General features: G+C 58.7%; 1 protein-coding gene across 5 annotated transcripts in view; it reads right to left on the reverse strand.

Moving 5' to 3' along the window:
• The window catches only part of AK8 (adenylate kinase 8), a 94,693-nt gene extending 84,955 nt beyond the window's left edge, over positions 1-9,738 (reverse strand). Inside the window, exons 1-2 of one of the 5 annotated variants that reach the window (XM_015594319.2) lie at positions 9,257-9,735; positions 7,030-7,143 (exon numbers count right to left, since the gene is read on the reverse strand). In XM_015594319.2, the coding sequence (XP_015449805.1) occupies positions 7,030-7,143; positions 9,257-9,295 (153 nt within the window). In that variant the 5' untranslated portion in view covers positions 9,296-9,735. The other 4 variants (XM_015594318.2, XM_015594316.2, XM_025051176.1 and 1 more) reach the window with 4 other exon arrangements.
• Between the last annotated feature and the right edge of the window lie 4,614 nt (positions 9,739-14,352).

Here is a 14,352-nt window from a genome sequence, read left to right on the forward strand (position 1 = left end):
GGAGAGGACGGGAGGGGTCATTTCTGACGGGAACCAGACTTGTAATGTGTTCACTCGGAAGTTATGGGGCTACAATGGCTTCTACTAAGTGGGCAGCAAAAATCAAGCGCAAGAATGAATGAGAGAGGGAGAGAGAATGAATGAATGGATGAATGAATGAATGGATGGATGGATGGATGAATGACACATAGACAAAAGAGGCCAGAGACACAAGGGAGGGAGGCCAACCGGCATTCATTCCCTGGTTTCACTATCTCCTGAGACACCTGTGTCCTTCCACTTGCCCTGTCCTCCACCTTGCCAATTTCTTGCTTAAGCCAGTCGGTCTCAACTTGACCTTGACCGTGCATCTAGAAGAGCTTGTTAAAGCACAGATCATTGGCCCCACCCCAGTTTCTGATTCAGTCGGTCTGGGATGGAGCTGGGAATCTGCATTTCTAACAAGTTCTCAGATGCTGCTGCTAGTCCAGGGACCACACCTGGAAAAAGGCTGTCTTAAGCAAACGCAAGCACTCCAGAGCCCCACCTCACATGGGAGAAGTTGCTGGAGAGGAAGGGTGTCTTTCTACTGGTGCCCGTACCCTCCCAGGTATCCCAGGAAACTTCTCCAGGCTGGCCCAGGAAGCGGGTGGGCAGGGAGCAGCCCTACCCCTCCCCTCCACATCGCCCCCTCCTGTCGGTTCCCGACCCCTTGTGCTGCACCCCCCTCCCCAGCCCAAGCTCATTTCCAAGAGATTCATCACCCTTCCCTGACATGCCCATTCAGGAGACAGCATTCAAAGGAGGGGGGGGGGCGGGTTGGAGCCAGTCAGAGAACAAGGGTTGAGAAGCGACAGGTCCGGGTGGGGCAAAGTGTCCCCTGCAGCCTGCGAGGCGGGGGACAGGCGGGTGACTTTGAGCTCGGCCCCTCCTGGGCGCGCCCCCGCCGTGGTGCTGTCTTGATGCCAGCTTTGATGTGTCACATCAGCAGCTGGGACTTCCAGGGGGCTGCTTCTTGAAGACCTGCCAAACTGTCTCTACAGGAACGAGGCTCCCTCCTTCCAGAGCCCTGCCATGCTCCCCCACCACGGCTTTTCGGGGAGAACCAAGGACGAATCGATGGAGCCTGGCAAAGGCCCTGCTGGTCACGGAGAAGGTCCAGCCCAGGTGCAGGCCCCTGGCCCCTGACTCTCAGCTCAGTGACACACAATGCCCAGCCTGCCCCCTGCTGTCAAGGGTGGAACTGGCTGCCCTGGCTCCAGTTTGGGCCTTTCTCCTCTGCCCGCTCCCTGTGCCCGGGGCCCTGGGCAGAACCCCGAGGTGCTAACCCCGGAGGAACCCCCACCAAGGCCGAGCGGGTATGCTGATGTCCAGGGCAGCCGGGGGTGGTGGTCAGAGCCGGGCTCTGCCCCTCACTGAACGTCTCCGAGCCCGGGCTTCCTCCCCGGATGTCACCAGCCCGCGCGGTCCCACCACCGGACCCCGCGCTCATCAGGGCCCCTAATGTCCCTGTGCCACTTCTGGGTGACGCCTGCTGTGTGAGCCGCCGTGTGAACTTCCCCCCAGAGCAGAGGCGGGAGGGGATCGGCTGAGACTCCCGCTCTGCCCACTCCCACCTCCTCCCCCTGAGGGGGCTCCAGGCGAAGAAGCCCCGGACTTGGACTTGAGCTCACTTGAGAACTGATCAGAGAACCCTTTCAAGACCATGCTCGCTTCACAGCTTCTGCCAGAGCGGGTTTACGTGGCTGGGCCCAGGCAGAGTCCGGAATGGGGCCAGGGCGAGGGGACAGGAGACGCGAGGAGGGAAGGAATGGGAGACGAGGCTTTGAAGGAAGAACGCAGACCCCACCCCAAGGCGCCCGGCAGGCCCACGATGAGAGGTGGCCCACGAGGGAGACCCTATAGTGGGAATGGCCACCAAACTTTGAACAAAGCCCCGGAGTCTGGTCCTCGGGTTTATCTGTCCCCACCCTGGGCTGTAACAACCTCCAATACCCCGAACCTTCCAAAAAGGCCTGTTCCACGCCACCGCCTTGAGTGGCCGACAGGAACCAGCAGAGCGTGAGGGCTCCTGGTGCTTGGTCTCGGCAAGGCCTCCGGCCCAGGCAGCAGCGAGGTGGGAGATGGAGCAGCCGGAGGTGACAGAGAGGAGCCAGAGGACTTGGTGGCACGAGCTGCCGGGCCATCCCGGGAAGCCTCAAAGCACTCGGAGGGGACTGGGTTTCTGTGTGTGGACGGAGGCGGGAGGAGGGCACAAGTCCTTTCATTTGGACAGTAAAGAAAATGGTGACTCCGACAGCTGGGCACCTGGGCGCATCGGGCCACGTCGGACTTTTAACGTGCAAACGGAGCCACACGCAGCTCCGGCTCCTTCCCGTCTGACCGGCCTCCCGAGCTCGCGTCGCTTACTCGCTTAGCAAACACAGGCTGCTCCGCTCCGAGGCGGCCGCCCTGCACTGCGAGCAGAACAGACTTAGCGATACCTGCGCTGCGCCGTAAAGGTTCACAGCTGCAGCGGGAAGCGGGGTGGTGCTGGGTCGGTCCCCAGCCGGCGAGGTGACGGTTCTCGGGGGCGCCTTCCCGAACCCTGAGGCCTGGCCTCACTTCCGGGGACTCGGTCTGCCGGGCGGCTAAGGCGAGGACCTCCGGACTAGGCAGTTTCAGATCTGCGGAGACGCGTTCTTCCCACAGACATTTCAATGATGCTCTTTCCTTTCGGCAGAAATCTGAAACACTCCAGAGCGATCACACCCAGCTCCTGCTGCAGAGCAACATCTTCCCACGGAGCCTCTGCCCCTCCCTGCCACCCCATGTGACTAGGACCCCGCAAAACTGGGTCCTGCTGCCGCTGGTCCCCCAGACTCCCAGGGGGGCCTGGACTGGGCCAGGCTGTCCGGGAGCGCTGGGCAGTGCCACGCTCAGGCTCAGGCTCAGGCTCAGGCACGTGCAGATGGACACCAGACAAGGTGCCTCCTTCAGGCTCGTGCCTGGTCCTGCTGGCCTCACTCTCGCTCCCGCTTGACCCCCCACCCCCAGGGCCCACCTCGGCTGAGCCTTTTCGTGGTGTTTGTGATGGTGAATCAGACGGCCGTGCTGAAAGGCTAGACCAGAGAAAGCAGAGGCAGGGGATTGAAAAAACAGACGAATTCGATGAACAAGGAGGAAAAATAGAGAGCAGAGCTGGCCCGGTGGGCGGGCGTGGAGAGGAGCCAGAAACATGGCCGGGGAGCGTCCCTACCCAGAGTGCCCCGGGGCCGGCGGAGTGGGCGAGGGGCCGAGGACCACCCAACGCTGCCTCCTGGGGAGAGTGTCACCCTAGCGGGCACTGAGAAAGGCTGGCACGTTTTCTAGGAGCGACCCTCTGTGTGTGTGTGTGTGTTTAATAAAAAGAGCCTTTATATTTTGGAATGTAGAAATAAGCGGAGACCACCCAAGTGGGAAAAGCAGAGGCTATTTAGTCAGGGCTGGCTCTGGCAAGGGGTCGGCCCCCGTCATTCTGACTGGCAGAGACTCAGAGGCCGGCAGAGGGTGAGAGAACATTCTAGGAGGCAACGAGAGCTTTCCAGGGGTGCCCGATGAAGGCTGTGGGCCAGGGGCGGCGAGTCGGCTGACAGAAGCGGGTGCCTTTGTGTTGGTTAGGGACCCTTCTCTGGTTGGTCTAAGTAGGGAGGGGGGACACAAATTAAGGAAGCTGGCCGTTGCTAATCAGGGCCTGGCTGTTGTGGGCTGACAGTTACGGGGGGACTGGAGGGCTTCATGGATGGAACTAGACAGCAGTATGACGCCCCCCAAGCCCGACCACAGTCGGCTGCTTCCTGGGCTGGTCACTGTTGACGGTGGGCTGCTTTCTCGGGCGGGTTGCTGCAGGTGTGGAGTCAGAGACCTGTTTTTGTGTATGGTCTGGTCATTTTCTGCCTTATATTGTCTCTCAGCAGACACAGACTGAAACATCCATGGAGGAAATGAAATGTGTGCACACTTGCTTTCAGAGAAGCCGGGAGCGGGGATGGGGATGTTGTGAAACTTGGGGGCCATGAGTGGACACTGGTTGAAGCCGGGCGATGGGTCCATGAGGCTTCTTACGCTATCGTCAGTGCTTCAAAGTATCTTTACAACATTTTATGATAAACAGTTAAAAACAAAAAAGCCATTTTTGATGCCTGGGCACCTGAACCCCCAGCATCCTTGGGCACAGCCCTGCCCTGGCGTGTGGCACCCCGCCTGACCCTGGGCTCTTCCGCACACCACGGCGTGTCCCGCTGGGAGGCTCTGCCCAGCGTGGCGCTGGTTACGCGCCACGGAGCCCCCACACCTTGCAGCCCGTCCCCTCTTCCCAGCACGGAGCCAGCGCCTGGGACTTCGCAGCTGCTTGGAGAACACTTGCTGGGTAAGCGAACTGGTCGACCACGCCGCCGACTGCGGGAAGCCTCCCCGACCCCATATCCAGGGTTGTGCCGAGCTTTATGGCACCCTTGGCCCCCCCACTAGCCGGAAGTTCCTGGGGGTAAGAAGAAGGCACTGGTCTTTGGCTGGCACCGCGGGACAGTGCTTGGCACGCAGTAGGTACTTCGGAGACCACTTGGGAATGCCTAGGGCAGAGACGAGGTTACACGGGCAACCGAAGACAACTCCACGCGGGAGGCAGGGCCACGGCCGACGGGAGAAAAGCAGGTACTGAAGGTGTTGCTGCTACGGGCAAGAGCTGCGAAGGCTCCAGATCGGCAGACGACTGAAAGCAGCCTCCCGCGGACGGGCAGGCGTCCGCCGCGAGGCCACGCGCAGCGCCCCGACCCGACCCGCACCCGTCCTGCCGCGCAGAACCTTTCGTTCCTGCGTCAGTCCTGACGGCCGCAACTTTCATCTCCCCTTCACTGTGCTTCCGACCAAAGAACCCCAGCAAGATGCGGGGAAGGCACTTCCACGTGGTCTGAAATGCGCTGCTAATTAGCATAATGAAACCCAGGAGGAACTTCCTTAAACTCCCTCCTCTCCGTCGAATTTTATAAACCTAATAGGAGCATCTTTAGCCGAGAAATGCGCCTGCTTCTCCCACCCTAAAAAGCTTCTCTTCTGCGGAAAACGAGATAACCACTTTCTTTCTAAAACTGTATTCCCACTGGCAAGCTGGTGTCCCCCAAACTGTGACCACACGTGCCGACTCCTGCAGGGCCGTGGGGCGGGGAGGGGGCAGGGCCGAGCCAGCCCTCGCTCCCTGAGGGTCTCAACAGCCCATGTGGGGGCAGGAAGCACTGGACTGAGCAGTTTTAGAACTGATTCACCGTCGGGGGGTGTGACCTCGACGACCAACGTCCTCCTCCTCTTCTGCCAGCTCGGGGTGGGTGTCTGCCTCAGTCACACCTCTCATCTCCGAGGTCCGCTCGCCCCCCAGGGCCCTCCCAGCCACGTTCACCGTCTATGCCCTCGCCGGGCCCTCTCTGCACACCCCTCACCAGAGCCGACGCAGCCCTGGGGACACCTGACCAGCTGGCCGGAGCCGAACTCGGGAATAGGTGGCCATGAGTGGCCGAGAAAGAGGAAAGAGAAAACCATGCAGAGAACAGAGATAAAAAGCGAAGTGGCCTCAGAGGCAGAGAGAGGCCGGGGCGGCCACCAATTCCTGGCCGCAGAGCCAAGGAGGTGACTGCCTCCTCTCTCCAGGTCCCCAGGAGTCACTGTGGCTCCCCCTCAGATCCCCTTTCCTGCCCCGGGCAACCGAGAGCTAGCCACGAGAGCCGTCCCACCAGCCACCGTTCAATGAGGCCTGGAAAGTCACTTCCGAGTTCCTGGAGGAACAGCAACCACGTGCCATGTGGTAAAGGCCTCGCCCGACAAATGCCAATGAAGACAGGATGCAGCCAGCTCTCAGCACAGGTCTGCAGAGGCTGGTGGGGCCGGCTCGGGGCACCCACGGGCCCGCATCCCGGCCTGGGCCCGGGCGACTCCCGAGCGGTAGCACCATACGCCTTGCAAGGGGATCAGCTGGGGCGGAGGGAGGCCTGGAACGCGCCCAGCACCCAGTGCTCTGAAAACCCAAGCATCCTCTCTGTTCTCAACTGTCTCCCTTTCCAAACGAGGGACAGCCCGGGTCTCGGACAAGAATACCCAGAAGGGCACGCCCCTGCTGCCGTGGTCTGAATGTTTGGGTCCCCTGCCTCCGCACATCGCACGCTGAAACCTCAATCCTGAAGGTGACGGGGAGGCGGGGCCTCAGGGAGGTGGTTAGGTCAGGAGGGTGGAGCCCTCATGGATGGGGTCAGTGCCCTTCCAAGAGCAGCCCCAGCGAGTTCCCTCAGCCTCTCCGTGCACGAGGACACAGGAGAAGACAGCCGTCACCAGACGCCGAACCTGCTGGCACCGAGCTCACGGACTCCCAGCCCCAGAAACACACGCTGTTGCCACGCCCGCCACCCAGCCCAGGCCGTGGTGTTTGGTGATCGTGGCCTGACTGGACCAAGACGCCCACTTATGCTCCAAAGGGGATTTTGAAGAAGCATTTTAAGGCTTCTATTTGCATTACGGAGACACAACATGATCAAGCCCTAAATTTCCCTTTAAAAGAAACGTCTTTCAAATTGAGGGTTGGTGGGATTTCTCCTGGGGGGGTGGGGAGGGGGATGTGTGGAAGGGGGACAGCATGGAAGGGGACTGCCTGACCCAGGAGAGTGGCCCCGACGTGCAGTCTTCCCACTGGAGAGACAGCTGGACCACCGTCCTGCACACTCCTTGCCAGCTCGGCCCCCCGGCCTGGCGCAGGTCGGCAGGTGCATCTCCAGTGGGGTCCAGGCCCTGCCCACCCGCCTGCTCCAGGGGACCCTAACTGAAGCAGCCAGCCGCAGCTCTATCCGTACCGGACACCCCCTCCCTCTACCCATGACCGTTTCCACCACAAACCCCTCCCCTCGGAACCACCAGCACATGCGGCTTGTTTGAGAATTGTCTTTTCCCTCAGTTCCTGTCTGTATCTCATTCTACCCCAGCACTTTCTCTCACCTAATCCGACGGGAAATGGGAAATTAACAGGGGCGGGGTGGGGGGCGGGGCCACTCCTACCTTCATTTTCTGATAATGCTTCCTGGCCCGCTCAGCCAAGGAGGAATATTTTTTTGTCATCAAGTTCTCCAGGCAGAGAAGAACGCTCTTCAGATGTTTGCACAGCCACATCGCCTGAAGAAAAAAAGGGAAACTGTAGTGCAATCTATGATTAAGAGAACTCCAGGAAAATGCCCGGGCCCTCGCACATTCCACTGGGACAGACTGGCCACAGGAAAGCGTAATCATTTCTGGCCGGAAGGCCACCAAGGGAGACAAACCCACGAAGTAACTCCCAGCCTAGGAATTCCGCTTGCGGGTATCTCTTCTTCAACGAGCCATTGACCGACTCTAAATGGAGCTGGAAAACCCGCAAACGGACGATGCCTCCGGCTGCCCTTGGCATGCCTTTCCAAGCTCTGTGGACCATGAGTTTTTAACTCAAGAAATATTTATAACAGGAAATACAGAGATAAGACCCAAAGTCGAAGATTTTTTTTCTTAAAGGTTAAGAGACAAGCTATCCTGGCCAAACGGACGTTTAGTTCACTCGTGACTACTACTCACGGGAAGAATAAACTTTAAGGAATAATGCGAGAAAATGCCCTTTATGCCAAGATTATACTGATGGCCATTTGGCATCGGGATGATCCCGAGGGTCCTGAAGGTCCCCTGGGCGGGTATGACCTTGATTTCTCTGCACCTCGCTCTGGGAAAAGTTGGTGACACTATCAGGAAATAGCCCTTCAGTGCCCTCTGTCTGGATTTTGCTACATACCATCTTATGGTAAAGTTAGGTTCTGTGTGTCCCCAGGCAGCGGTCAGGAGCGAGGACAGCGAATTCACCAAGGGCCTTGTAGCGGAAACACTGGCTAAGCGCTGCGGGCCCTGACCTCGGCCAGGCTGGGTCCCTGTGCTGGGTCACAGGTGCTTCATGAGTTCTCCCTGTTCTTAGAGAAGGGCCAGAGCCGGGAAGGAAGCAAGGGGGCTCCAGAGTGGCAAGTGGCATGAAGACAAAGGGCCTTTGCCAAGGGACAGCCTCAGGCTCAGCTCAGCAACGGACTCAGCTTTCCGACAGCTACCGCCCTCGTTCCCAGCGTCAGAGCAGTGGTCCCCTGAGCTTCCTGGGCCTCCCGGGAGGTCCTGGCCAGGCAGGTCTGCAGAGGAGCCTGGGAAGCTGCATTTTCCTGGGAGTGCTCACAGTGACAGCCAGGCCCGGAGCCCCCGCAGAACTGCAATCCTAACTGCATAAGGGCGAATCAGGCGGGCGGACTGCAGAAAGGGGTGGAAGCGGACAGCCTGAGCCTGCTGAGCCCAGGGAAAACCGTAGGCAGAGACTGACAGACGGATGGATGGACCGGCAGAGAGAACAGCAAGGACCCTCCACCTTAATTCCTGTTCAGAAAAAAGCGAAATGCCAGCTAATCAGGGAAGCTGACCGCCACATCCTCCAGGCCTGGGACGAGTGTTCACAGTGGCGACAGTCATCAAGGAAGAGTTAACTGATGTTGACCAAGCAGGCTTTCGGAAGACAGAAAGAATACCATCCCCGAAGATTAAAATGTTAACGTGCTTCTGGCACTTAAAAAAGGGAGCTTAAAGTTTAAAACCCAGATAGGATGAAGCGCACCAGCTTCAGGAGAGGGGTCACCTCCAAAAAGGGCAACGTAGTCACTGTACCTCTAAAGTTGTCTTTAAGATGGAAAAAGACTCATCGAAGCAAAAGCAGTAAAATGGTAAATTCCTGTGTGATCTGGGAGCCGGGCGCGCGGACTTCGGCCCAGTTTCCACGCTTTTCCGATCGGCTGAACTAGTTCATAATGACGATTTTAAGAGTGAATCTGCAGGTTCGATGCCCACCGTCTAGAGGTGTGTATGCCCCAGCACCGCTAGAAAGGGAGCCTAAGGCTGCTGCTGGGGATGTGTGAAGGCTGTGTCCATGTGGCCATGACAAAACCCTGGAGGGTAGACCCCAAAATGTCACGGCAACGCTTCTCTCTGGATAGCTGAAGAATTACATTTGGGGGTGGGATTTTTTTCTTTTCTTTCTTTTCTTTTCTTTTTTTTCGTATTTTCTAGGTTTTCTACGATGAACACATACTGTTCCTTGTAATAAGAAAGTAAATTAAGAAGCAGGAGAAGGAAAAGGAAACTCGGTGATGATGAAAATCCGCCGAGGTGCAGTCACCCCAGCTCTGCAGGATGCAGGAGATGCTATGGTATCACGACGCTTAACGCGATGACTTACGATAGTTGTTTTCCCCGAGGCGGGCGGACCTAATATCATAATCTTCGGCACTGTGGAGTAAAAAAGATTTGAATGTCACCGCTCGATACGACAGAGCAGCCTCCCACGTCCGCCGTGCTCCGGGTGTATTTCTTTCTCTCCTCCCCAGATTTCATTTTCTGCAAGTGACACGGTCGTTTGTAACCCAGCGGCTCAGAGCTGCTCGCACCATACAGCACGTTCTCTGTGTTTAGAGAAGTAAGTGATCACCGAGATGGTTTATTTTTCTGTCTCCGAAGGGACAGGGACACGGTAACTTGTTTGCCAAACAAATAAATATTAAGAACAATTGAGATTTCAAACACCATAAAGCATTTTAAACAGTGACTTTGTCTTGGGGACTTGCTCTCAAATAAAGCTGTATTTTATGTAAATTGACCTCCGAAGCTTTTTTTCTTTATATTTATGCCTTTTTATTTAGCAAATTGTATCCCCCATCATTTTACACAGGGAAATAATGGGGAGAGGCTGCCGTGTACGGGCCAGATTTATTGGGCCCCTGATCGGGAGGTCTTTGTTTTTAGATACGGGCATTTCTAGGCCAGCAGAAACACTGCTGCCTGCTGCAGGCCCCGCGTATTCCCTAAAGGGGCCGCCGGACTAGCGAGAGGGTGCTGGCCACCGCGAAGGGCCGGCGTCTCAAGAGCGTGAGAAGGTGTGTGTACTCGGGTCAAAGGCAACAGAACGTGGGGCCTGGGCAGACGAATCGCTGACCGCCACCTTGATCGCGTCCCCCCTCTCCCGAACTATGAGAAGGCTGGGCACAGATCAGAGGTCGGGGACACCAGGCTACGCCTTCGCCAGTTAGCCAGCCAAATCCCGGCCGACCGGAGCCGCTCACGTGCGCAGGCAGAGCTCACTCCGGCCAGGCCACCGGGAGAGAACCGCGTCCGAGCAGAGGACGCCATGCCTGGTCTTCCGGTCTGGGAGTGGACACTGAGAAGGAGCCCGAGTGTCTATTTGGGCCACAGTGTAATGATCAGCACCCGACATGCAGTGGCTGCTTGGGTTTCAATAGGCCTTTGCCCAAATTCACAGCACCTTCGGCAAAAACGTGGAGGAAAAGTTCAAGGCAGTTCGGTCTCCACGAACACCCCGAGCGCCTCTTCCGCGCTGCGAGGAAAGCAGGGGACCCACGGCCTCTGGTGACGGGCGCGAGGCAGCTGCACCAGGGGGGCTCTGAGAGCGAGGGCGGGCTCGTCCCCTCCCTGCTCCCCCTCGAGCACGCAGATGACGTGGGACACGCATCCGGGCTCGCTGCTGCCTCCCGAGCTCCCACCCCCAGCTCCCCGCTGTAGAACAGAGAACAGTGCTGCTTCCTGCACCGCTAAACACTCACGAGCCTGGTCCACCTGCCCCGCGACGCGTGTAACTTGCTTCTCGGAAGCCCGACATGCAGGTAACTTGCTTCTCGGAAGCCCGAAGCCTTTCCCGCGGGTGGCGGTGCGGATCGGGGATGTGGGGGCAGGAGGGCCAGGGACAGGTGCTCCAGGAGCACCTCCTGCTGCCTGGCCGGAGCCAGGACACGTGCCGTGCTCCAGCTCAGCAGCCATCCGTACACGCCCCTCTCCAAGGCGGGCTCGGCTGCAGTGCGTCCCGCCCTCTGCGGCACGGTGGCCTTGGCTTCCAACAGTCTTCTGGCCCCGTGTCCCTTTACGTCCTCTTGGACCCCAAGGGGCATGACCTCAACAGAAGCTGGGTGCATCCTGCTCCTCCAAACAGCCTCGCTTCACGGGGGATCCAAAAGATCCAGCTCCGAATAGTCCCCTCCCTTCTGGAACGGCCTCTCTTGAAGATGTTTCCACGGCCCCACCTTGCCATCGTCATCTCTCCATCGGGAATGTCCTCCTGACCCCAACCCAGCCAGCGCCCGCTCCTGCCCCACTGGCCTCCTTCTCTGAGAACCCTTCTGCTGCTCATACTCAGGTGACTGCTCCTTACCTGCTGCCTCACTAAGTTCTGTCCCACCGCGGAGCAGCCAGTGATATCACTGTCCCCACCACTCAGCAGGCTCCCTGAGGGGAGGGACCGAGTCTCATCCTCCTACGCGGCAGCCAGAGCTGCAAGAGCCACGCACACAGCAGGACCTACACTGGCCTCCTCCTCGGCTGTCCCTCTCTCATTCTGTGGTCACTGAGGTTTGTTACCTGTGTCACCACCATTACTATCTCCTGACAAAAGTGTCCTCTGCAGGTGGCATTCTTGGGTACAACCACAGGAACCAGATGTGGCCAACTTGAGCAGGGAGGGGGTTTATTTGAAGGCCAGCATGGCTCCTAGAACCCCCTGCAGGCAGGAGCCAGGCCTGGGGCCACCCACCAGGAACAATGCTCCAAGTAGGGCCACCAAGGAGTGCGGGGGGACAGCGCCGAGGTTCTGGGTGTCAGCTGCAGCCTGCGCCCACACTGCTGCTCACGCACGTGGGCTACCAGCAGCCGGACCCCACAGGGTACCAGGACAGGCGCCTCGCAGGCCATGCCAGAGTCTGGGCTCACGTGACAGGTGAAGCTCAGGACACAGATCCAGGGAAGGCATTCTCGCTGCTGGCCGGGCCCGGGGCAGGCGTTCACGAACCACCTCTGCAGGGCCTTGTGACCCGGGGCGGGCCTTGGTCAGGTGAGATGTTGAGGGGAGACTGGAGCTGAGGTGCCGTGGAAGGTTCGGGGGAGGAGTGGCATTTGAGTCCAGGGTGGAAGGTCCTCATGTGCTGAGGCCAGGAGCTCGCACGGCCCCTGGGGAGAAGGCCTGCCTGCCAAAGCCAGAGGAAAGGCGCGGTGGGGGCAGGGGCCCGGCTCCTACGTCCATCTCCGGCTGCCTCTCTGACCACAGGCCTCTGCCAAAGCTCCTCGGAGCATGGGCCAACCCAACGGGGCTCGGGGCCTGCAGAGCCGAGGACGAGTTGGGGAAGCATCTTGCAGGGCAGCTGGGAAATGAGGTGACTCCCAAGTTGCACGTGCATCTTGACAAAGTGACGGGGTTCAAAGACAAAACCCTCCCCTTTCAGGCTCCCGTAAGTGGCACCCAGAATGTACACATCTGTGGAAATGCTTTAAAAGGGGAACATTCACGGCCTCCCCCCCAATTCCTCACACACATTTATGCAATTAATTTCAGTTTCTTAAAATCTAACACCTTGAAACTCCAGCCCTGCTCATGAGTAATTATTTATAAACAGTGTCATAAAGGCTGCTTGACTGCCAAGAGTAATCAACTTCTTCAAACCACTTCAAAGGAAATCAAAAAACCTTCCCATCCGCAGATCCTTTTGAGGTTTAACTAGGAGCATGATTTAAAATTCACAAGAAAACCCTTAGGTATTCGAGCTCTAATACACAGCTTTCTTGGACAAACGTTTGATAAAAAACGAAACATACCATTATACACACCACCACCTGCTTTAACATTGCCCAGGGCTACTGTAAACGCTCACTTTGTACTGAACCTGCTTTCCTCTGCGAAGGGGCTGCCAGCCCCTGCGTGGCGGTCCCCCTCGCCCCGCGCTCACTCACCGGGCTGCGTCCAGAGCCAACTCCCCCCCACACCAGCCACTGGCCAGGGCAGCGTGCATCGCAGTGAACCCCTGCCCAGCCCATGCCCGTGCCCAGGAAGCCAGAGGCGCAGCGTGGCGGAGAGGCGTGGCAGTCTGGCCGCAAGCCCGGGGCTGGGGCTCGCTGGGTGTCAGGGGAGCTCCCCGCACTTCCCGGCCTCTTCTAGGACACAGGAGGGCTGGGTTAGACTGTTTCCAGCTTTCCCCCGCTCCGAGGAAAACCACAAGCAGAGTGCCCTCCACGGCCTCCCCGCCACGTTTCGCTTCACTGGTGGGTGGGGGCCTGGGCACCGCAGGAAAACCCACAGCTGTCCCCCTCTTCCTTTCATTTAAGCGGCTGGGACTTGGGCCAAAGGGCAAAGATGTTCCAATGTCCATAAAAGCCACGAGCCCAAGGCCTGTGAGTGGGGGCGGAGGGCTGTGGGGAACACACTGATGTCCCAAAACAGCGGGTGGGGGTCCAAAGGCTCTGCGCCCTGAGGAGACGGGCGTCTCCGGCCCCCAGCTAGCGCCGACCCCGCCCACCCAGGCAGGTCGGATGAGCGCCAGGCGCAGGGGCGACGTGGGGAAAGGGGGCGAGGCTCCACGGAGCACCCGTGAATGAACGGGGTGCTGAGGAGGGTGGCAGGGGGTGGCGAAGGATGTGAGGAGGTGGCCACACTGTGTCCAAACCAGAAAGATGAGGTTGGAACTTGAAAATTCTGGTGGATAGTTTGACACTGAAAATTATCTCTGGACACACAGGAGTGAGATCAAAACATAAAGACGGACTCTGCCCCAGATTCAGGCTCTTGGATTTTGACCAAGAGACCGGCTACGCTTTGAGGTTCAAGGTCCCGGGACACAGAGCGGGCGCACGCGCCCCTCAGCAGGGATTTTTGCAAACCAGCGGCATGAAGTGCCATCGCGACCCAAATGAGGGTCCAGGTAGCTGTGTTTCCGTCAAGGACAATTTTAATTGAGAAGCATCTCGTTGCGTTTCACCAGCCGAAGCTCTGGCGTGGCAGCACCTGAGCCTCCGAGGCCACTTCGGGGGCCCTTCCCGCTGGGGTCCGAGGCGAGGCGCCCTGCTCAAGGCCGGCACCAGCCAGTCCCCGCGGCCCGGGCTCCGCCTCCGTCTCAGTCAGGGAGCCAAACCCGCCCTCTTCACAAAGGAGGAAACTGAGGCCCAGAGAGCCATGATCCCCACCTTCTCTGTACGCGCTCCGAGGAGAACTCCGAAGACGGGGGACCCGCGGGACCCGGGGGCGCAAGGCGGGAGGGGCTCATCACCCTGCTCTGCGCCGGCACGGTCACTCTATTGTACCTTTCGCTTGGCTTTGACTTTGACTTTCACTTTGCTGGTGAACTGCTGTGAGCGAGCAGTACCAGAGTTGGGTGTGGGCAGAGATGCTCTGAGTGGCCCTCAAACAGCAGAGCCCAGGGCGGCCGAACGGGAAGGCAGAACCGTCTCCCTCCGAGGCCCGACAGGTGAGGCCGGGGTGGGGGGGGCAGTCTGCCCCAGACCCCC

The sequence above is a fragment of the Pteropus alecto genome, unplaced genomic scaffold (genome assembly GCF_000325575.1).
Source record: "Pteropus alecto unplaced genomic scaffold, ASM32557v1 scaffold67, whole genome shotgun sequence".
In the NCBI taxonomy this organism is placed as follows: domain Eukaryota; kingdom Metazoa; phylum Chordata; class Mammalia; order Chiroptera; family Pteropodidae; genus Pteropus; species Pteropus alecto.